This window comes from Odontesthes bonariensis, chromosome 23 (assembly GCF_027942865.1).
Source record: "Odontesthes bonariensis isolate fOdoBon6 chromosome 23, fOdoBon6.hap1, whole genome shotgun sequence".
Lineage (NCBI taxonomy): Eukaryota > Metazoa > Chordata > Actinopteri > Atheriniformes > Atherinopsidae > Odontesthes > Odontesthes bonariensis.
The window spans coordinates 6,159,568-6,180,962 of NC_134528.1; the positions used below are offsets into that span (position 1 = coordinate 6,159,568).

The following is a 21,395-nucleotide window of genomic DNA, read 5'->3' on the forward strand; positions in this document are numbered from 1 at the left end:
TAGATAAGATCATTTCAGCACTTCCTTAATATAAGGTGCCGTAGCGTGACCAAATTCTTTTGTAACTACACAACTGACAAGATAAGATAAGCACTTACCTGATTGATGTCACTACTTAAGTGTCATGTCTTCATTCGTTATCCGGATCAAGATTTTTTCCAGATTGATGTGAAATCACTGTCGTTCTAGTTGTACAAAGTTTCAGAAACTATTTCCAAGCTAAAATATTGTTAGTTATCCATTATCTAAAGTTCAAAATTGACAATCACAATAATTTGAAAGTAGAAACCACAGCACAAGATTGGTTTGCAAGTTTTTTTTTTTAATCAGACAAACAATAAATTACAAGAAATCTGGATAAATAAATATTCAGCCGTTTCTGTTCCCTTCACCTGAACAGCGGTAAGAAAACAGGCCTGTTAAAGCATTTATATGTCAACACACTAAACACAGGACAGCGTCTCTGATGGTGACTTAACTTGATTTGTTTCTGTCGACGTCTTCTTCGGGTGTTTTGATGTACGGTTAAGGTTTAGCAGGTCAAAGTTTCCAGTTTTAAAAATGGTAAATACACAGTTTAATGCGATTTACGCAGTTACTGTCCAGCATTTCATTGTAACATCTATTATACCCCCCCACCCCCACATCTTGTGTGAAGCTTGTTTTTTTTTTTTTACATTTCTCTCCTGGAGAAATGTTCTTAGTACTTACAGATACTCGATGCACTAAAGCAAACCAAACACTGTATGGAAAGTCTCTCGGGTCAATCGGTCATTACAGCAGATTTCAACAGATGGGAGTCCTAGCTAGAGGGCACAGTGTAACAGTACTGCAGAAGCAAACTGAGGTCTGGGCTGGTTTCTTCTGCTTAAATGTGAAGTCATTCCTTTGAAGAAGGGGATTTTCATTGCTGAATGTAAATCTGTTCAGAGGGGAACAGTCTTTCTGAAAGCTGAAGGCTCTGAACCAGGTCCAAGTGTCACTGCAGGTCCACCTCCAGCAGGCCTGTGCTGGTTGTTCATGTTTTATCCTCTACAGCCCCTTCAGGGTGGAGACCTTCTTCTTCCGGGCGGCCAACATCTCGTAGAACGGGTCTTTGCTGATGGCAGCCCTGCAGGTGGAGGCGAAGGAACGACCGTTAGCCTCCGTCATTTCTTTGTCTGCAGCAGAGAAAGTAGAACTGACTCACTTGATGCTGCTGATCCATTCGTCCTTCTCCTCTGCGGTCGGAGCAGAGATTCTGTAAAACGTGTGGTTTCCCTCGACAACACGGCCGTCTGCCTCAGTCTTACAGGCCTTGATCACCTGATCTTTGTGGTTGGGGATGAAGAGCTCGAAGCAGTTCTGGGAGAGATCATAAGAAACAAGAAGAGTCGGGAAGTTCATAACAAAAACATAAACAAGCTCCAATTCAGTTTGAAGGAAAATTAACTGACCAAAAGAAAACGAAAAGCATTAATCAACTTACTTTAGAGTTACTCTCAATGGGAATTAAACAAAACAATTAATGGGTATCGAACTGCAAGCTACAGTAGATACACATTGTTAAAAAGGGGGATCAATTGTTTTTTTTCTGTTATGTAGTTAAAGCTTAGCAGACATAATGCAGACAAACGCCGTCAAAGTCGGTAAAGCTAAGTAATAAAAACACCTGTCATTTTAATCATCCTCCAAAATGTTCAACAACACTTTTTAACTGAAGAAGAAGAAGAAAAAGAAACATTAACCTCCTGAAAAGGATTTATTGTAGGGCTACATTCAAGAAATTTATCCTGGCTCGATTTCTTTATTCGCATATATCGCATCTGGATACCTTAAAAAAGCCAACTATATAAACAGAAGTTTACCGGTTTCTTGGAGTCTTCAACTTCCCTGATACTCAGATTTTCCAGTGGAATGATCCCTCTGGGTTCCTTATCCTTGTAAATGGAGAGAAGAAACTACAGTGTGAGCATCAAGTCCAACTTAAACCAGCATTCAGAGTATTTAGCAGAACTCTTGTGCAGAAACACGGCCAACCATGAAGAACTCACAGTGGTGTATTCAAAGTAATACAGGCAGCTATCTGTGAGAATGAACCAGCGTCTCTTCCAGGTCTTCACTCGTCCACCTGAGGACAGATTACAGGTGAGCTGCGACTTCCAGAAAGACAGAAAACCGGGTTTGATATTGAGAGCTGTGACACACACTGACAACACAAAGCAGCAGGGTAATTAAAGCCCACTGACTGCAGAAGCTGAGGTTAAGGCTTGGGCCAGCAGTGAAAAGCAGATGTGAAACTCATGTTTTCCAACATCAGGACACAGCAGAGGGTGAAGTCGGATGTTAAAAATGAATCAACCAAGTTTATTCTGTCTGCAAATGTGATGCAAGCAAATGTGAGCGCACACTGCCAGTGGGAACTGAGAGGTGGAGGGGAGGAAGCTCAGTGGCAAAGCAGTGCATTGAAGCTGGGCAGTTTAAGAGTACATACCTCCTGGAGTCAAAATCATGAAACACAAACAAGAAGAATGTTAACAAGAGTATTATAAAAACTAAATATGCAACATTTCTGTCAACTTTGTTCAGGTTTGTCATAAAGCAGAAACACAATCTTTGTCTTCTTAAAGTGTTATTTCAGACTCTGTCCACCAGAAGGCCGATCTGTTTATAGTTTTAGAGTGCTGTTGGCGGACCGATCCAAACTAAACGAACTGAACTGTTTCACACCATATGAGTTCACATACCGAGTTTTAGCAGCCAGCCCTCTCTGTCAGGGTTGAAGAAGGTGTGTGTGAGGTCATTCCCATCATCCTCTGGGATCTTAAAGGGCTCGTTCTTGATGCTGTCGTACAAGTTCTGCAGAGGGGGTGAGATACAGACCACGTTTCTGAGTGCTTTGTTCACTCCAATCAAATCTGCCCGCAGCTGGTTCAGGGTAGGTATAATAATGTGAGTGCAGCTGCTCTGTGGCTGCGGTTAAAATGGTTGCTGTACTGTTCAGTTTATCATTAGAAGGAATGTAGGGGCACAACAGCTTCAATACATCCAGCACTACACACACAATCACTGCTTGTAGCCATTATAAAATAGTAGCCAAAGTGTTTCATCACCATGGCAGCTAGTGTTTGCCAATCCGCCTCAGCAGCCATCAGTAATGATACCGCCGCCACAGCTGGAGGTGCGCCGACTCACACGTAACGTTTCCTGACACAACTCAGTTCCCCTGTAAGCATGAGGAGGGGTTTCCCACTTTGACCTCAGTCTGTCATCCAAAATGTTCATTCACTTTGGTTTTACTTTGACGATAACATGTCTTGTTCTCATTTGTGTAAAAAAAAATATGTTTAAAGGTTCATCTGAAGATACAATGAGGCGGAAGTTTGAGTCTTTTTTTAGCATTAATTCCTTCTTTGTTCCGCAGTGTTTCCTTTTTAAGTAGCAGTGAGGGGATGGTAGGTACAAAAAAAATTAAATCTTTTTATTATTTTTATTGTAAATGACTGACTTTACCCTCATGTTTGATGATATTTTTAAAAAATTCAAATAGTCAGCACATATGTCTACCAGTCAACTCATTTTAATGACATTAAAAGATTTATGTGCATCATGAAAAGTTCACTCTACACCACACTGTTATTGTGTATCGATGTGGTCTTGTATCATGGACTGAGAGGTGCTTTGACCCGTTTGGGTCAGAGTTTGTTCAGGAAAACGAACTTCACTCACTCTGAGCAGATCCTCCGGCAGGTCTCCTCCGTCATTGATTCCTCTGTTCATCGCAGTGAATCTCTGAACCGACGGCTTGTCCTTCACATTGGGGTTGTGTAGGCTTGTGTTCAACATGATCACAGCAAACGACAACACGTAACAGGTATCTGCAAACAGACACGGTGTGTGCATTTACTGTTTCTGGGCCTGCGAATTAAAATGAGTCAACTGCAAAATTACTCTAAACGGTCTGTTTTTAGGCGTTTGTTCAAATAAGTGCAATCTAAAGTTTGAAGAATCTTAGAGTGTGACAGGTTGTGAATGATGTGCAATAAACACAAATCAGCTGATGATTACTGATTAGTGTTTTCCTGCTTCATCAGACGCGAAAGCTGGAGCACAGGCTGTAAATAATATGTTTATTGTTCGTTTTTCCATCTTTTTCGTATGACACTCGCATCTCTTCCTCTTCTGAACACACGTTCGCGTACCTGTGCTCTGAAACACTCCCAGGTTGCAGTGACAGTATCGCTGAGCGAATGCCTCCATCATGCGGTCGATCTTCTGAGCCTCGCCGGGCAGCCTGAAGCTCCACAGGAACTGCCTGAGAGCCTGAACCAGGTTCAGGTCTGTGAACTCGTGTAACTCCAGGAAGGCGTGCAGAACCTTGATGTTGAAGTCATCTCTGCATTACACACAAAAACACACCCACGTGCACACAAAAGCATTATTACTTCTGATTCAGAGGAACACAGGTGCTATCCATAAAATGATTTGTGGTTTCCGGGCTGACTCCCTACAGTCATATTTTGAGAACTAGTTGCAAAATTTGTGTTCTTCCTACCATGTAACATGTCTGGTATGAAGAAGACGCATTAGTTGGAAGGAAAATCATGAGTATTACTTGCCTCTCCCCAAGGTAGTCACCAATGGCTGTCTTATTAAGCCCCTCCCCTTTGTAGAGAAACTGGGCAATGTCTTCACTGGTGTTTTTCAGCAGCGAACTGTCAATCAAGAAGCGAATTCCCTGGGAAAGAAAATCAGAACAGGTGACCCAGTCTGAACATCACAAAGAAAATGGAATTCCTGAAAAGTATCAGACCACATAAAGAAATTGATCTGTACACGTTATGTTACGGGCACCTTCAGATCATAACTTCTCCATTTCATCCACAGAGAACACACTCATCACACTGACCAAAATGATACACTGTTGTGATGCAAGTTTACTGGCTCCTGTTCAGTATCATTGTCATCGTAAAAAATATACATTATCACATTACTTTAGCTTTAATGGAGCTATAGCAGGAATCTGTCCTTTAACTCGCACACAAAACAAGTCTCTCAGGAAAAAATGAGGAGGATCCTGCCACGGCGTGACAGAGAAACCAGTCCATACATTTGTTACCATCTGGTTGGACTATTGTAATTCGAAATAACTCCCTGACTCTCTTCTTTTAACGTACAAAGCCCCTAATCACAGAGCTCCGTAGCAGCTGTAAGACCTCATAGTACCAGATTATCTTTATAAACAAATTATTTAGGCTCGTTATTGAACAATGCAAGAAAATGATCTTGAACTGAAATTTTACTCCACCGTGACAAGTGTCTTTACCTTTGTGGGGTCCATGTTAAACTTCTTTCGGCCCATGGCCATCTGTTTATTCCTCTGCATGCTTTTCCTACAAACAGAGAAAACTGATAAATACACCAGTGACGTCAACACTGATTCTGATGTTCACTTTAGTCATTGCTTTTTAGCGATACGACCCAAAATTGTCAGGCTTTAGCAACTCAAATGCGTGGAGTTACCCCCTCTCTTTGTTTCACATGAATCTAATAAACCTAAAGGACGTAACGGAGAACAACTGCATGGGCCGAGCTTGTGTTTACAATGTCCCCCACTGAAATGTTTCTAGTTTTTAATTGTTAGTCACACATAAGAGACCGACAGAAATCAGTGACGTAAACGGTCTCACCAGGCAGTAGGACATTTCTTTAGACTTTCTCCTTGAGTATACATCCATTAAAACAAAGGTTGTGCAGAGTAGGCTGCTACCTGCGCATGAAGCACAGAAATGGTAGTGGAGAGACACTCTACCTCTCTTCAGTCAGGCCCAGGTTTTCAATCTCATTGGTCACCTCTGCTATCTCATCCTTCAGCCTCTGAGAGCAGACAGAGGGGATGAGGAGGGGGAGGACAAGAGTAATGAAACAGAGAGAAAAATGGATCATGAGTTTAAACTTTGACGCACAGATGCTAAAAGGACCTCTAACGGACCTACACATGTGATGTCTAACTCTTCTCATAAGCCTCTGGAGATGCTTTGATCTCGTCACAATGAATAACCCATGATTGTCTGTTTCAGCTAAAACTGAGTGACCAACCATCCCGCTGGAGTGATGACCCACTAAAACCCCTAATATCTGCAGAGAATCCTCTCTGGGATCTATAGCACCTGCTCGGGGTCAAAGCCCACATCCCTAACCCCGTTTCCCTCTTTCCGCCTCTCCTTTCCCCTCCCCTCCTCTCCCATTGCTGACCCAGATTTATCAGCCTACAGCCCCCCCGCGCCAACAGCCTCCCAGCCTTGTTTGAGCGTCACGTCATGGGGAGAGAGGAATTTATGGGATCAAAGACTGCGACTGGCTCAGCGGAGCTGCTCAGGAGAGGCAGAGGTTATGAGCGGAAAGAGAAGAGAAACAGACGGAAAAACACTGGGCCAGCAGAAAAAAAATTAACTGAGATAATTAAAGAAGAGAAGCAGAAGTGGACGAAGCTGCCGTCTCAGACTGGATCAGGTGCAACTCTCAGTGAGTGCATCGATATGAAAAAAAGATTCCTACATTTGCCTTTCCATTTTTACACTCTCTTGTAAGCAAACAACGTCTTCCGTCTCCATTACTGGAATATTTCACGGTTCATTACCCATCAGTCCCTGAGGGCAAGACAGGGCGGGGCTTAGAGCAGAGAAACGCCAAACGAGTCATCATCTGTAACAAACCCCATCCATCAGTTTACAAAGCGTCACTGCCTGAGGGCTATGAGGCTCTTTGTGCAGGCTGTGGATTCTTATCTCAAAGCTATTTTATTCAATCTATATTCCTTTCGAAGCCATTTGAGTTTTTACACTCTTTATTTTCACTTTTATTTGACACATTTTAAATTTAGCTGAGTTTCATCCTTTGCAGATGCCAATATTATAATGTGTTAAAAGCGATCTCAGGGAGTTCAGGGTTAAATAGAAGGTCGTTCAGCAGCTGAGGATTTTACCGACCTGAAACTGGGTCCAGAATGAAGCTTATGATCAGACCCCCCCGTTACTTAATATAAAGAAGTATCTAATTCACCCGCGAGTGTAAAGAAGTGACAAACTAGAAGATAATCATTTCTCTGAAGCATTCTTTCAAATATACTCATAAATAACTAATAAAACAAGAAACAAAACAAGCCTAAAAGACTCATTTCAGGTCAGAATTGGCTTTTTTTTCAGTTTATTCAGTAGTTTTCTACTGGCAGAATAGACGGATATTAGTCACCGTTATACGTGAGATAATTTAAGACACAAACAGTGTCGTCTGTCAGTTCCAACAAGCCATCAAACTATTCAGTTTTCGCAAACAATTGGTTGGATAAAAGGCTGGAAATGTTTATTTTATTGTTTAGGGCTTCTAATCAACATTTATAATTTATATTGTGATCGTATGACCAGCTCTGTCCTCCCAACAGTTTAAACCACATTAAGACCTGACACAGGCGGTCCTGTTAATTTATTTAAGGTTGTAAAGGAAACACAAGCTGGAGGCTGACCGGTCTCACCAGGCAGAGAGGACACACGCATATGCATGAGGGAGCCCCCCCCTACACTAAGAGGATCATCCGTCTTAAATGTGCACAGTAATGCTCTGGTGATCATACCCCTAAACCCCCTACACTATAAAACACACACTGGTCTGGACATGGAGGTCCACATCTACTGAAGGAGACAGATGTGGTGTTCAAATACGGAGTTAATAACACTAAGAAAACTAACCAGGGTTTTGTAATGCTGTCCAGTTTCTAGGATGAGATGTATGAAAATATGATTTTAGGAATTAAATGTTTGCAAATCCAGAAAAACACACGGTTCACAGACACAAAACATCACCCTAAAGCTGCTCAGATTATAGTCTATAGCACCCTAAAGAGCTTCTAACTCTCAGAGTGGCAGCTTGATTGTGGTTTCTTGGATCAAATTTTCATTTTCAAAGCACAAACACATGAGAAAGTAAAACATTTACTGTAAAAGCTAAAGGTATAACCTTCTATAATAGTTTTGGATTCATATTTTCGGGTTGTTTAGAAGTGTAGAAATAAAGGTTTTAGTGGACAGTTTAAAAACCTCAGGTTTTAGGATATAGAATGGGTAAAGGAGTGAGAAAGCCCTCAGCTATCTACCTGGAACTACCTATCTGGAAGTAGTTGAAATTTTGGGTTCATGAGGCGGATAACCTTTAAGATTAAACCTTCTGCTTACATTATGAGCCATCTCTTAGTTGCGCTGCTGTAGGTTCAGGTTACTGTGGGACCTCCCATGATGCACCAAGGTCCTTTTCTTTCTCCAACTCCCTATGCTTTAATGCCAGTATTGCCTGTGATTAAGTTTACGAGTCTAACCCCTGTAGTTTGTGCTTTATTCTCTCCATCCTCCTCCTCCTCCCAGATCTTTCAGTAGGTATCTCTGGCTACAGAGCTGCATGTTTCTGGTCTGCGATCAGGGTTACGCTCTCGGTTAACCTGACCAGGGTTTATTGTCGTTTCTCAGCTCTTCTGTTACTCCCTTCTCCTCACAAAACCAATCAAGACAATTAGCAGCCCTCCCTCAGTTTGGTTCTGATGAAGGTTTCTCCTTGTTAAAAGGGAGTATCCCTCTCCCCTTCAAGTGCTCTTCAAGTGTGGAATTGTTTGGTTGCTCTTGATACTGTCAGAGGTTGACCTTATATTGTTAAGAGCACTAAAATTACAGTCTTGTGTCCTTGAAAGTGCTAAATAAAGATAGAACAGACGCAGATATTAAAACACAAACACGTAGTTAATACATATCTACATCCTTTTGTGGCTGACTGGTCTTGCAGATAACTTAAGTTTATAAAACATATTCAAGGCGAAAACGACACGTGTTGCTGTTTTTGTGCGAACAGAAGAGTTTTAGGCCTCAGATGAATTCACTTTTAGAAACTGATGAAAGAAATAAAGGTGTCTGAGAGCATCAGCAGGTGATGACACACCTGTCACACCTGTTTTCTTACTTGGATGTCCTGCAGTAGCTCTTGTTTTCTGCGGCGGATGCTCTCCAGCTCCTGTCGCTCCTCTGGACTGAGGTCATCAGGCACTGAAGGCAGAAGGAGACACGGCACTCAAATACAAAGATCAAACATTCCCTCTTCCAACACACAACAAAATAACTGTACATACACACGGTCATCCAAACGGAGAAAGGAGACCTGAGAGTGCTCTGGGTCACCGTGGCAACACCATCTTTGATCCCTCAAATTACACTCCCATCCCCACGCACACAGAGACACAAAGTGGAAGGTGAAATCAAACTTCTTACGCAGTCATGCCAGTGTGCCTACCCGTTAAGTTGAAAATGATGGTAACTGGCTACAATTAAAACGATCAACAAGGGGGAAATAATCCCAACGAATACTAACAACTTCCTAACTGAATCAGAACAAAATAGAGATTATAAAAGGGAAGCTTTAGAGGTAACTCAGGCAAATATTATCATACCGTTTTGGTTTAACTTACATTTTCGATCTAATATCTAGTGTCACGCCGTCTACTGGCAGGCGTGTTAGTTTTCCCGTGAGCAATGTTACACATTACATTTACACCAGCAGTTATTTCACAGTTTACTTAAGTCCACAATAATGGAAGCAACAAAACAACGCAGGACGTCCATCGTTAACTTGATTCTAACATATTGAAATGCACACTCACAGAATTATTTACCATAAAGCTTGAACAAAGAATCATATTTAAACAACCATTTATAGCTTCTAAAGTTAATTTTGAGCAAACATTTGTGGTCCCCAGATGATAAATCCTAATATCTATGGCTCTACTGAATGTGCTGCCATGAAATACTGTACATTCATTCATGTCGTTTCCAACGTACAGTAGGTCATCTTAAAATATCAACAGAGGGTTTTATTTGGGAGAAAAGGCCTCAAAACCACACGAGAGGAACAACGACAGAAATGTTGAATGAGTAAATGTCACATTAGACTTGGTGAGTGACTGTATCTGTCAAGTTCAAATGACTATGTTGTCTTTGGTTCTCCATATGAAACACACCCATAACTGTACATCACCAAGTGTGCACTCTGATAAAACAGAAGTTCACGTCCTAACACTCACTTATTATCTGCAAACGGATGATAAGGAAGCCAATGCAGATCTGTCAGTGACTGGCAGAGTTGTGGTTTTTCACAAGACAGCTTCAGTAAGAAGAAAAGAGAAATAGATGCCAGTAATAAGAAAGTAAACGTGAATATGCACATCTGCGTGTTTTACATCTACGCATGTTCAAACCTCACAACTCTGAACTCACTTTTGAGTGTCTCATAATCGAGATTGCACATAAAATGCTATAACTAAGGAAATAGGGTGGAGAATGGGCACAATTAATGCTGAATAACAATCAGCCACAGAGGGCAAATCAAGCTGAGCTGCTGCTGTTTGTCAGCCTCATTAGAAGAGTCCTGCTGAGGGATTCATTTCGCTTTGCCTTACACGAGCGAGTCAGTCTGAGCTCTGGAGAGACAACAGGAGACCGGGCTTTATCAAGGCTTTAAAATATGAAAGATTCAGGGTCATTTTCGTTTTTATAACAGCTCCATTTCACCCTCATGGGGACAATCATGACATCACACATATGCTTACACCATATTCTTCTTCATGGTCACTGCCAGCCCCAGTCTGTGGACATGAGGCCCAACCTCTGACAATGTTAAAGGAACTTTTAAACACCACATCCTTAGATACTGATATAATTTACATACTGCAAGCACACACACTGGTGCACTGACTCATCACACACATGCCCCCCTCACCCAGAGAAAGGTTTAAGTAGGCCGGAGCGGCTCTTATTTTAAACCTGAGGACAAGAATATCACACCATTGTGAGACGAGAGGCAGTGAAACTGGCATTTAGAACGCCACTTCCTCTCTCTGTCTTTTCACTCAGAGGGGGAAGAAAAAAGGTGATTGTTTATGGCAGCTTATGAAACACAGTCATGTCATCATTTTCTCAAACACAAAAACAAACGCATGTTCACATTAACAACATCCCGATTCGCGTTTTTCATTCAGCTGATCCACAGCCTCGAGGTCATCAAGCATGCTGGCAAGAAATGGGACACCCTGTCACAGCAATGCTGCTGACGATCAGCTGCTCAGGACAAAAGTTTGCTCTCGATTCTTCTTCCATTCTCTGGTTAGTAAGTTATGCAACACACAACACATCCTGCTGAAGATGCACTACGGTACGGAAAAAAACTAAATACAATCATCAATCTGCAGGCACTGTATATTCTACCTTGGTTTCCTGCTCTTGTGAGCTTTCACAGGAAGACATGACGACTGTCACGTCCACATACACTCATTCTGGTGAAGTTTTTGCAAAAAGCCCCACTACAAAAGTTATGATGACACACACTGTACACCCACACATTTGTGTCATTATCTTGATGTTCATACCAGAGAAGCCTTGTATCTGTTGAGTAGCTTCACCACCGGTCTCAGTGCTCCAAAAACAACAAGTGCAGCCCAAAATATTCTGTCACGGTTTGAGTCTGATTCCAGTTGTGTTCATAGCTCCAGGTCCACAGCCCATAGATCAAACTTAGTCCCCAGTTGTAACAGAAACCAAACAGTTTCTTGCAGTCCAGTCTGGCTTTTCAAACAGCGCAGAAATAAACTAGTCCTGTCCAAGTTTGTCAATCCCAGTCCCAATCCTGTGGTCCTCCAGTCCCTGCCTCTCTAATCCTGAGGCACTCATTCCAGCCGAAGGGAGAGGAGGGGAAAGGAAGAGGGAGGAGGGGGGCCCGCCTGCAGCTAAATGAGGACAAACGTTTTTTTAACTGTGAGTGAGGGGAAACCCTTGAACTCTCTTCACTCTGCCCTCTCTTTCTGTCCATCGCGGCTCCTCCCTGCTCCCTCGCTCTCCCCTTCAATGAGCAGAGCATCAAACACAGGCTCCCTCACGTGGACACCGGCGTCCGAGAGGGAAATATAGGGTGGGGAATGCAGTTTTGCATGCATCTTTAAAATAATTTATGTTATAGAAACAAAGAGAGTGCAGACACTCGGTTCTTCCGTCTCTGCCCATCACATGCATTTGCTCGCAGAAAAGAACATGACTCAAGACCCAAGGCAAAGCAGTTTGTTTACGACAAGGAAAACGTCTGTATTTTCAGATGGAGATCTTTAACAAGGCAATAATTGTACATTTCAAAATTCCCTGGCCGGGGGACAACAGCTTAACAGATTGATGTAATCCTGCCTGCGTTCATAATGTACAGCCTTAAGGCTCGAAAGTCCAACAAGTAAAGAGACAAAAACAAATAGGAAGCAAAGAACAGGGCAGGCCAAATATAAACTAAGACATGAAATAAAATAAAAAAACATCCTAATGTGACAGGGAGGATAAAATGAAGTTCCTCTCAACGTGAGTAGCCCTCTCAAGGTGAAAGGGTAATTTAATGTAAAAGGAAATGTGGACTACCAGTGTCTGACATCTGGCTTTAAACAAAAATGTGCCCAAAACTGTCACTGTTGGTGGGGGTGCAAACTGTAGAAGACAAAGGGAGAATTGTGAGTATAATGTGGCATTTCTGTTTGTTTTGTCAAGCTTTTTATCTACAAGTGAGTCAAAAATAATTAAAACATTTGTACACAATGATCACGGTCTGCTAAGTTAAGGGAAATCAAGCGACTACGTGATAATACTTGAGCTGGAAGAGCTGCATCCTGTGTGAAACTGTCTCATTTTGTAAAACATCTTTTGCTCAGACAGCTTTTTGTGAGACAAGAGGAAAGATTTGGAACTACTTGTTCTTTGCTGTATATGTTGTAGTTTAGTACATTCAGCAACAATCTTTTACTCAGTTCCAGTTTTGCTTTTTGCTATAAACACTATGATACGTGCGCTGGAAAGCTGTTTTCAGCGTATCTATGTATTTTTATATATGTCCCTATCAAATAAATGATCACATTAATGAGTAAATGGTAGCAAGCCTGGCTGGTAGCCCATTTTGATTTTTGGTTTTACCCCCCTCCATCATACTAAAATTTGACCTTCGTTTTGCTAGTACAATAAGATTAATGCAGAATACATCCTGTAAAAGCAGCTTACACTTTAACAGGAAACAGCAGTGCAGCTGTGCAGGGGCTGACTTAAAATCCAAATTCATTACTACCCCTCCACTACTTCCTACTGTCGACAGTCCAACTCTTTGGTGGCACGTTGGGAAACAGAACAGTATTTTTAGGGCAATTCATTCATTTCCATCTAATAAATGGGTGCATTGATTGCATTTATAGACACATGAACAGCCGCACAATAAGCACAGACCCCCATGGGGGCTGGCCTAAATCCAGATAATAATAATAGATCCCTTGTTCATAAAGACTACCAAAGAGCATTAACACATCAGTCAAATAAGGACTTGTTGCTTTCGTTCCGCTGACAGGATATCAAGTACCAAAAACTACCTCATTTTTATGGCAAACGAACGCGTTTATTTCCGTTATCCTGCACAGACTGTGTGTGAAGTTAGGCTAGTTTCAAGCAGCTAAACTGGTTAGCCTCAGGGATAGCGCCGCATAAATAAAGAGTGTCTGGAAACTCACCAACTCCGTCTTCCGACTTTAAAACCATCTTGGTACCGTTGCTCAGCGTTACTTCAGGGAGCAAAACTAAATGTATCACTTTTAAGTGAGTTTACAGGTCTAAATGTGTGCGTCTTTTAACTACTCAGCTTCACTTAAATCGCCAGTTAATGACAACTAACTGCGGGGAGACAGCCGGTGTAAGGCAACATAACGGGGGCGTGGCCTCAGTCGTCAACAACCAATCAGAGAGCGGCTAACAAACCTGCCTATCTATCCATCTATCTATCTATCTATCTATCTATCTATAGATGTGTTGCTAATGTTGTGCTATTTTTATATATCGTGTATTGTAGGTGTACGTGCTTAAAATAATCCCTTTTACTGTACTTAGTAAATGTTTTATTAAGTTTTCTATGTGCATAGAATGAGGAAAAGCTGGGCAAAGTGACACAACTCTCTTCACACTCAAGCAGGAAGAGGATGCAGGGCTCACCAATATATATACTGAAACAATATTTTAAAACAATCGTCTCCACCTGCCGAAGAGAGGAGGTATATTTACCTACCATGGGCGTGAAGGTGGAGGAAAAAGGTCTGCTATCAGATATGAACTGCTTGTGTGTGCGAGAAAAAGCGGAAGGGAGAGGAGAGGGTGTAGCGAAGGACAGAGGAAAAAGAGGGCAAAGGATTGCAGCTGTGTGATTGAATCAGTGCTTTATTCAGAGTTTGGACACGTCAAAAACAGGATACGTTTAGGCGGGGTGAGGAATGCTGCTGTCGGCTCACTAAGCATAAAAGAGATATTTTGATTTTAAAGGTTTTATTTGGTTAGAATGTAGTTCCAATAAAAGCAGCCCCAAAATAAATTGCTGTTGTTTTTCGGATGGAGATGGATCCACAAAACTCTTTGACAGCTGTAGCCTCTGAAAAGCTGCATAAATTTAACCAAAACTATATGAGGAAATATGAGAGACAAAATTAACTTAGCAACTGGGAGAAGACAGAAATTTCATGGATCCCATATCCCATATAAAACACTTTATATTATTTGGATCACACAGAACACACAGAAAGTCTCAAGTGATTTATAGCACTCCAAAATTGTTCCAAACAACCGGAAGACCCCTGGGCACAGATGTGTGAAAGGAATCTTATCTTAGTCATTTTGCGTCTACTTATTGCTATTCTTTATCTAATTTCTGTCATCCTTTGTTCTGTTTTTGGTTATATTGTGGCTCAAATGGTTCACTTACCATTTGATTTTGTGAATGTTGTGTCTCTCATATGTAACTTTATACTCTCCTAGGCAAATTTGTCTCATTCTGGTCATTTTGCATCTCTTTGTAGCCATTCTGTGCCTATTTGTGGTCATTTTGTTCCTCTTAATGGTAGGTTTGTGTCTTTATTTGGTACTTTTGTGTCTCTTTTTGATGATTTTAGCTCTCCTTGTGGCCATTTTCTCCCTTTGTGGTTATTTTGTATGACATAATTTATTGAGTTGGGTTTTTTTTCTGTATTTTTTCCAAAGGTATATGTTATATTTCTCTGATCAAATCAGGTGCCCCCTTACTCCCTGGTCCCTTGGGTCTATAAGTCCAGAAAATCTGTTTAGTGATCCAAGCTTAAAGGACACCCACAGAGCTCCACCTCTCCACCAGGTTTCATGAAATCAAGCCAATCAAGAGGCTTCACCGCCGCTTCTTTTCCATCTTGGCCAGATAATTATTTTTTAGTACCAATACCTCTGAAAATGACTTAATTATATCCAGACATTTAAATGCTGAACACTGTCTCAAATGTCTATTATCATGAGGCTAAAGTGTTTTTCCTTATTGTTTATCAGAATAGCTGCCAGCAAGTTTTCAGGCTCTCAATTTATCTTTTCAGAAAGTGCTGGTTGTTTTTCTGTGAAAATAAATAATGAAACCCTTGCATATAATTTGCATATTATTCTGCCCATGGCATTTATATTTGTCAACTAAATATACAGCTATGATTGTCAAAGGAAGAGTCAGGACAGTATAGCCTATAAGGGTAAATCTTCTTCACAACTAAAAATGGTTTATCAGGGAAATTGTCCTCGTTGCAGGGGCCTCAAGGCTGATGACACATAAAAAAGGAAAAAGAAAGCCGAGGAAACGACTGGGCTCAGATACACTATATTCATAAAAACTGGGAAGCAAATGGAAACGGCAGTGTGAGTGAGTGCCGAGCTGCTTTGATTGTGTGATAATGGCTTTTGAACAAGTACAGTGACAAAGTATAAAGCACCTGCACATAGGGAGAGCAGTGGGCAGTGATGGAGATTATGTCACTCCAGCACCCACTGGAGAGGAGGATCCTGGACCAGGCGGCGATGGGTGTGCGTCATGTTCTCAAATCAAGCCCACCATCTCACACAAACACACATACAAGACTGACTCATGTGTGCACATGGACACAGAAATGTCAGAATCACAGCATGGCACACAGAAACCCTTCAGAGTGCTCTGTGTCTTAATAACTGAAAATCACCACGGCAACTGAACACTGATAACATTCTGTGCCAGTCTCTCTACATGTCTCACCGTTTGTCAAACAGAGACACAAAAGCAACATATGATGAAGATGTTAGATTCGTTAACACTTTTTGAAACTCGTGGGATCGATAACATGAGATCATAACAACTTAACGCACATCTGTGTGCAATGAAACAAGAAAATGTGTGTGTTTTCTCAAAAGCGCTCACCTGAGGCTGCAGCAGGTGCCCCTGCTCGTACTGTAGGACAGAGAAAAGCCTGGAAACTGGACGCACACAGCTCACTCACAGTCCCCATCACAACACAGAGTGTATTCAGGAGTTAGTGACAAAACAGGTTAACAGTATCCTCGTGGCATCTCTTGGCTTCTCTCCCCAAAGGATCTCTAGTCTCAGTGAGAAGCTCCTTGAAGAAGCGAGCGTGTGTTTTCCCTCCCGACGGCCACCAGACTCTGCCAAACTCTCAGAAAAATACTCCCTGCTCCGTTCTACCTCCTCCCTCCTCGCTGTTGCTCACACACTTGACCTCACTCCTGAATTCAGCCTCAAAAGCTCCACACTTTCACTGCTGCGCGCATAAAAACACGCCACTCTCCAATGTACAGTTGAGACAAGAATGTGTTCAATGAGACAAGAAAAAACTACCTGCATAATTGAGTATAAACTGTTTATAGGCACACATGCCCACTGCTGCGTCACTTTGAACAGTTGTTAAAGTATTCTTGGAAGTGATGACAAATGTACACACACATGCACACAATCTCATATCATCCCGCTTGACACCCCCACACACGCATCGGAGCACAGTTTAGTTTAGTCAGAGCTGAGCAAGCATACGCACATCAGAGGTGGATGAAATAAGAGCACCAACAATGCACTTTAAAGACTTTATCAGCAACATAGAGTTTTAGTTTACTATTACAGCTGTACAGATTGTAAATGTCCCTTTGTGTGTCAGCATCCATTTTTTTTATCTTCTTGCTTTGAAGCTAGAACAGAATTTCTTACAAAGAGTAAAACATTTTCTCCATATTAAAATGATCCTTTTTTGTCTTTGGACCTCCTGGTAGGTGGATTTAATGAAAGTTCAGCTCTAAGGATGGGGTCTGAGGCAATAAGCGATTAAAGGCTTCACAGAAAAAGGAGCTTTTCTTAATAGAGAATATTGCGCAATCAAGCTTGTGTGGCTCTGGCCATAATTCAATTCAGTTGATTTCTACAGCAACAATTCAAAACTAACAAAACTAATGTCAAGGCACTTTACTGAAAAAGTGAACAGGTTTAATTCTGTATCATATAACCCCAATTCCCCAAAAAACTGGGATGCTGTGTATAATGATTTGCAAATGTCATAAAGCAATATTTTATTCACAATAGAGCATAGAAAACAAGTCGAATATTTAAAGTGTGACCATTTACTATTTCTTTGAACATTTTTGCTTACCTTGAATTTGAAGGAAGCAACACATCTCAGAAAAGTTGGGATGGATGGAACAAAAGGCTGAAACAGTAAGTAAAGGAGCACAGTGTGACTTATTAGGTTGATTGGCAACAAGATCTTTCAGCTGATCCAAAAGGCTGCTGTCAGTACTCTGGCGCGAGCATTTTGGATCACCTGAAAGACCTTCAGGGAATTACTTGAATATCCTGATGAAATGGCGTTGCAGTTGTCCAGCCTACAGGTTACATATGGACCAGTATTTCAGTGTCACTTTGGGATGAGAAGCTCCTGATTTTTGTGGTGCTACACAGATGAAGGAAGGCTGCTCAAGGAACCTTTTTAATGTGCGAGTTTAAAGACAAATCCTGGTCTAAAATGACTCTAAGGCTCATGTTAGAACTGGAAGCTAAAGCAGTGCCATCAAGAGTAACCATATGGTTAGTTAGTGACTCCTTAAGGGTTTTAGGGGCAATAACAATGACCTTCATCCAATACCATCTTAAACATGTCAGCAGTTGTCGCAGTATTCCCTGCATGTGTTGGAGAGGCTCCCCTATATAGACCAGCCACCAAAACTAAATATATACTGCATCTGCCACAAAGAATGAGAGCGGCTGTGTAGACCCACAGTGTGTGAGTGACTTTGACATCACTGCCAGTCCAGGCTTGATTTAGATCCTTTTGTCCACATCTCGCCATATACTCTCATGCACTGCATTTCCCGTGAGCATCACTCCATTTCTTTTTTCACTCATTAAATCTGTTTGATCCTCCTCTTTCCGCTCCTCTCTCAGCAGAGCTGACATCTTTCTGTTGCACTTGACCTCGTACTCTCTTGAACTTTTTTATGCCACTTATCACTCCATGACGCACTCGCCCTTTCCTGTCCCAAAGCGTCTGTTCTCCCTCAGCAGGGAGACATCTAGGAACATCTCTTCGACTTCGTCATCTGTGATTTCAATCTGTGGCTTTATAAGATTCAATCTCACAAAAATACAGCGTGCAAATAGTGTATATGTAGCTCTGAAATGACACAGGTGGTACTGAAAAGAAAAGAAAGAATAGGTAGGGTGATGTAAACAGCTTCAGTAAACTTGTTTCCACACTGTCAGCCTTCATCTGGGTGTAAATTAACATATATTCCATCTATAGATGATGAATACAAGCCGGTTTCATTTACCACTGTTGAACTGCCTGCTGCTTCTCCTATCAGAGGGATTTAAACTGACTTGTGTTACAGCAAAAGAGCAATTATCTTTCTCACACATCCATGAGCACACCTGGGGACAGTCACAGCAGTTTTTATATGTATTTTCCTGGTTCTGTCCTACATTTTTCCGCCTTTCTCGTGTTTTTAATTTTCTTAAAAAGAAATACATTAGGTACCAATCGTAGGGACACACCTGAAGGTGATAGGTGGAAATTCTGCATGATATTTAAAGTTCAAAAAGACTGAACCAAGCATTGAAGATAATAAATAAAAGTAATTGTGAAACAAAAATGAAAATTACAGTATGCATGAGGTAATTCATGTTCTTTGCATTTATGAATAAGATATTTAATCAAAATAAGTTCCTTTCTGTCAGAGTTGTATGCTATGTTAGAAAATATTTGGGATTACATTATTCAGTAATGAACAACAATCGTTTTTTTCTTTCAATTCTAATCAAAAAATTACCAAGGTGAAGTGCTTTTATGAAGACACACAGCCTTCAAAGCAGCCCAGAGAGACCAAACCTGAAGGTATCCAATTAAACACAGTTTCACAAAATAGCCGTGGGACCTTACGGAAGAAAATATGAGCAAGTTGTGCCATGTTCCATCATTTTGGACAGGATAAATACAGGTTGTAATAGAAGACCGATTGAACCCTCTTAAATGGTGTCCACACATTCAGAACTACCACTGTTATAATGGAGAGACAGAGAGGAATATTTTTAGATGGAATTCAGTTCCTTAGCAACCTGTTGAAGATGGTTTGAAGTAATTTGAGAAAATAATCCCCTGTGACTTTGAGAAATCTGGTTTGTTATTTCACATTTTACAATATTGCAGAATAAAAGTCAAAATTATTTAATATGCTTGTCTCAAAACAAAGAAATATTTACAATTACTGTGTAAAAATATATCCAATCTTGAAATAAACATGTCAGGTTCAGAAATCCAGGAAAAACTGACCAGTTTTAGGCTTTTTTTCCCTTTTTTGTCTGTTTCAGCTCTTTCATGATTCACATTTGTTGTGTTTCTGTGTGCCCTTGATCCTTGAAAACTTAAAAAAAAAAAAAAAAACAGTTTACTTAGGAGGTTTTTAGCCTGTGGAATGGCTTTACAAGTGTTTGTCTGTCTTGATCTAGACCAGGGATGTCTAAATTGGTCCTTGAGGGCCGCTGTCCTGCTTGTTTTTAGATGTTTCCCTCCTTCAACACACCTGATTCAAATGAAATAGATCTCTTCATAAGATTGTTAAGTTCTGCACAAGCCTGCTAATGATGCAATGATTTGAATCAGGTGTGCTAAAGCAGGAAAACATCTAAAACCTGCAGGACAGCGGCCCTCGAGGACCAGATGTGGACATCCCTGATCGAGACTGAAAGACAGACAGTCAACAAATTAAAGGAAAAAACAACTTAAAGTATCTTAGCAGAGTGTTGGGCCACCATGAAATCAACTTTGTTCAGGTTTTTCCTGTAATTGGTTCCCATTCCATCCACACATTAAAGGTCTCCACAAGATTAATTGTAAGGATTTAGGCAATCCTCTCTTCTTCTCTAGCACCACCATGTGTTCTTGCATCCCTCGGCTTTTCTTCTTTCTTTGCTTTTTCATTAGAGATCAAGAAAAGCTCCTCACTGACAATACCACAGGGAGGAAAATCATTCACTCTTGTAGTGTTGACAGTTTTCCACAATTCAACCTCCAAAATAGATTTACATCTCCGTTGAATTTCTTTTTTTTAGGCTTTTGTTTGACAAATTTACATATAAATTTCACGTTATTTTTTTACTTTGGTTTTCACTCTGAACATTGTTTAGTAACAAATGAAATTATATAATTTCACAACATGAGACTTCAAAAACAGTAGATTTATGTGTTCATAGAAACCAGCCTGATTCGTCATAGATGTAAATAATAAAACTGCCGAATTATTTGCAGCTTTAAAGTTTGATCCCATAATTCCACACAGACACCTCTTATATCCTCCTGTGTATGTTATTTATTGCTGGAAATAAATAATCTATGTACTGATTAAACGTGCTGAATCAAAATAGCCTTATTCTCTATATTGTATTGTGGAGAAGTAAACTGAGCTCTTCTTTAAAAGAGGATGCTTTGTCTTTATGTGGCCACTGGGTGGCATCACAACTACAGTGGACCGTGTTTCTGTGCAACTGTCTCCATTGCCATGTTTACACCCCTTAACTGCAGCTTAATTATGAAAATAATGGTATTTTGATAGACATTAAAGGTTTAGTAAATATTGTATTACATGAGTTGCACCAGAGTTTATTGCTAGAGTTTGAAATAATGTGAGTGAACTGTACATAAGCTCTCTGCCACCTTAGTGAAGCATTTACAGACAAATTCAGCTTGTTTATTGTAAGGCTAAGGACTTGAAAATGTAAATTGTATATTGAAAATTTATGTTATCTCACTATTTTAAACTTAAATAAATAAATTACCAGTAAGTATGTTATCAGACAGACACACCAGGACCAACATTTTGTCTTAACATTGCATTGACATCGCTACACAAATTAAATATATATATATGTATATATTTTAACTTTTTATAAGGTTTTCCATGTTATTAAGGTGTTTAATAGTCGAGTTATTGTTTAGTTTAGTTTTCAGGCACATGTGTATT

The 21,395-nt window shown here is 40.7% G+C and overlaps 1 protein-coding gene across 5 annotated transcripts; it reads right to left on the bottom strand.

The window, feature by feature from the left end:
• Window positions 1–312: 312 nt before the first annotated feature.
• On the bottom strand, window positions 313–16,475 carry cyth1b (cytohesin 1b). Of its 5 annotated transcripts, none has more exons than XM_075457322.1 (12): window positions 16,300–16,475; window positions 8,968–9,062; window positions 5,792–5,856; window positions 5,306–5,372; window positions 4,599–4,717; window positions 4,182–4,375; window positions 3,709–3,857; window positions 2,727–2,838; window positions 2,034–2,110; window positions 1,848–1,919; window positions 1,190–1,344; window positions 313–1,111 (listed from the first exon to the last, which is right to left on the bottom strand). In XM_075457322.1, the coding sequence occupies exons 1-12, from the start codon at window positions 16,385–16,387 to the stop codon at window positions 1,033–1,035; spliced, it is 1,272 nt and encodes a 423-aa protein (XP_075313437.1). In that variant the 5' UTR covers window positions 16,388–16,475; the 3' UTR covers window positions 313–1,032. The 5 variants fall into 5 exon arrangements, with proteins under 5 accessions (XP_075313437.1, XP_075313438.1, XP_075313440.1 ...); XM_075457323.1 differs by having other exon boundaries at window positions 8,980–9,062; window positions 16,300–16,472; XM_075457325.1 differs by lacking the exon at window positions 16,300–16,475 and adding an exon at window positions 13,589–13,765 and having other exon boundaries at window positions 8,980–9,062.
• Window positions 16,476–21,395: the final 4,920 nt, after the last annotated feature.

Coding starts and splice junctions, on each gene's coding strand:
- cyth1b (XM_075457322.1), bottom strand. CDS start 16,387: ATGGGGACTGTGAGTGAGCTGTGTGCGTCCAGTTTCCAGGCTTTTCTC. Junction 4,376..4,598: donor GGTGACTACCTTGGGGAGAG/GCAAGTAATACT, acceptor TGTGTAATGCAG/AGATGACTTCAACATCAAGG. Junction 1,345..1,847: donor TTGAAGACTCCAAGAAACCG/GTAAACTTCTGT, acceptor GATCTCTCCCAG/AACTGCTTCGAGCTCTTCAT.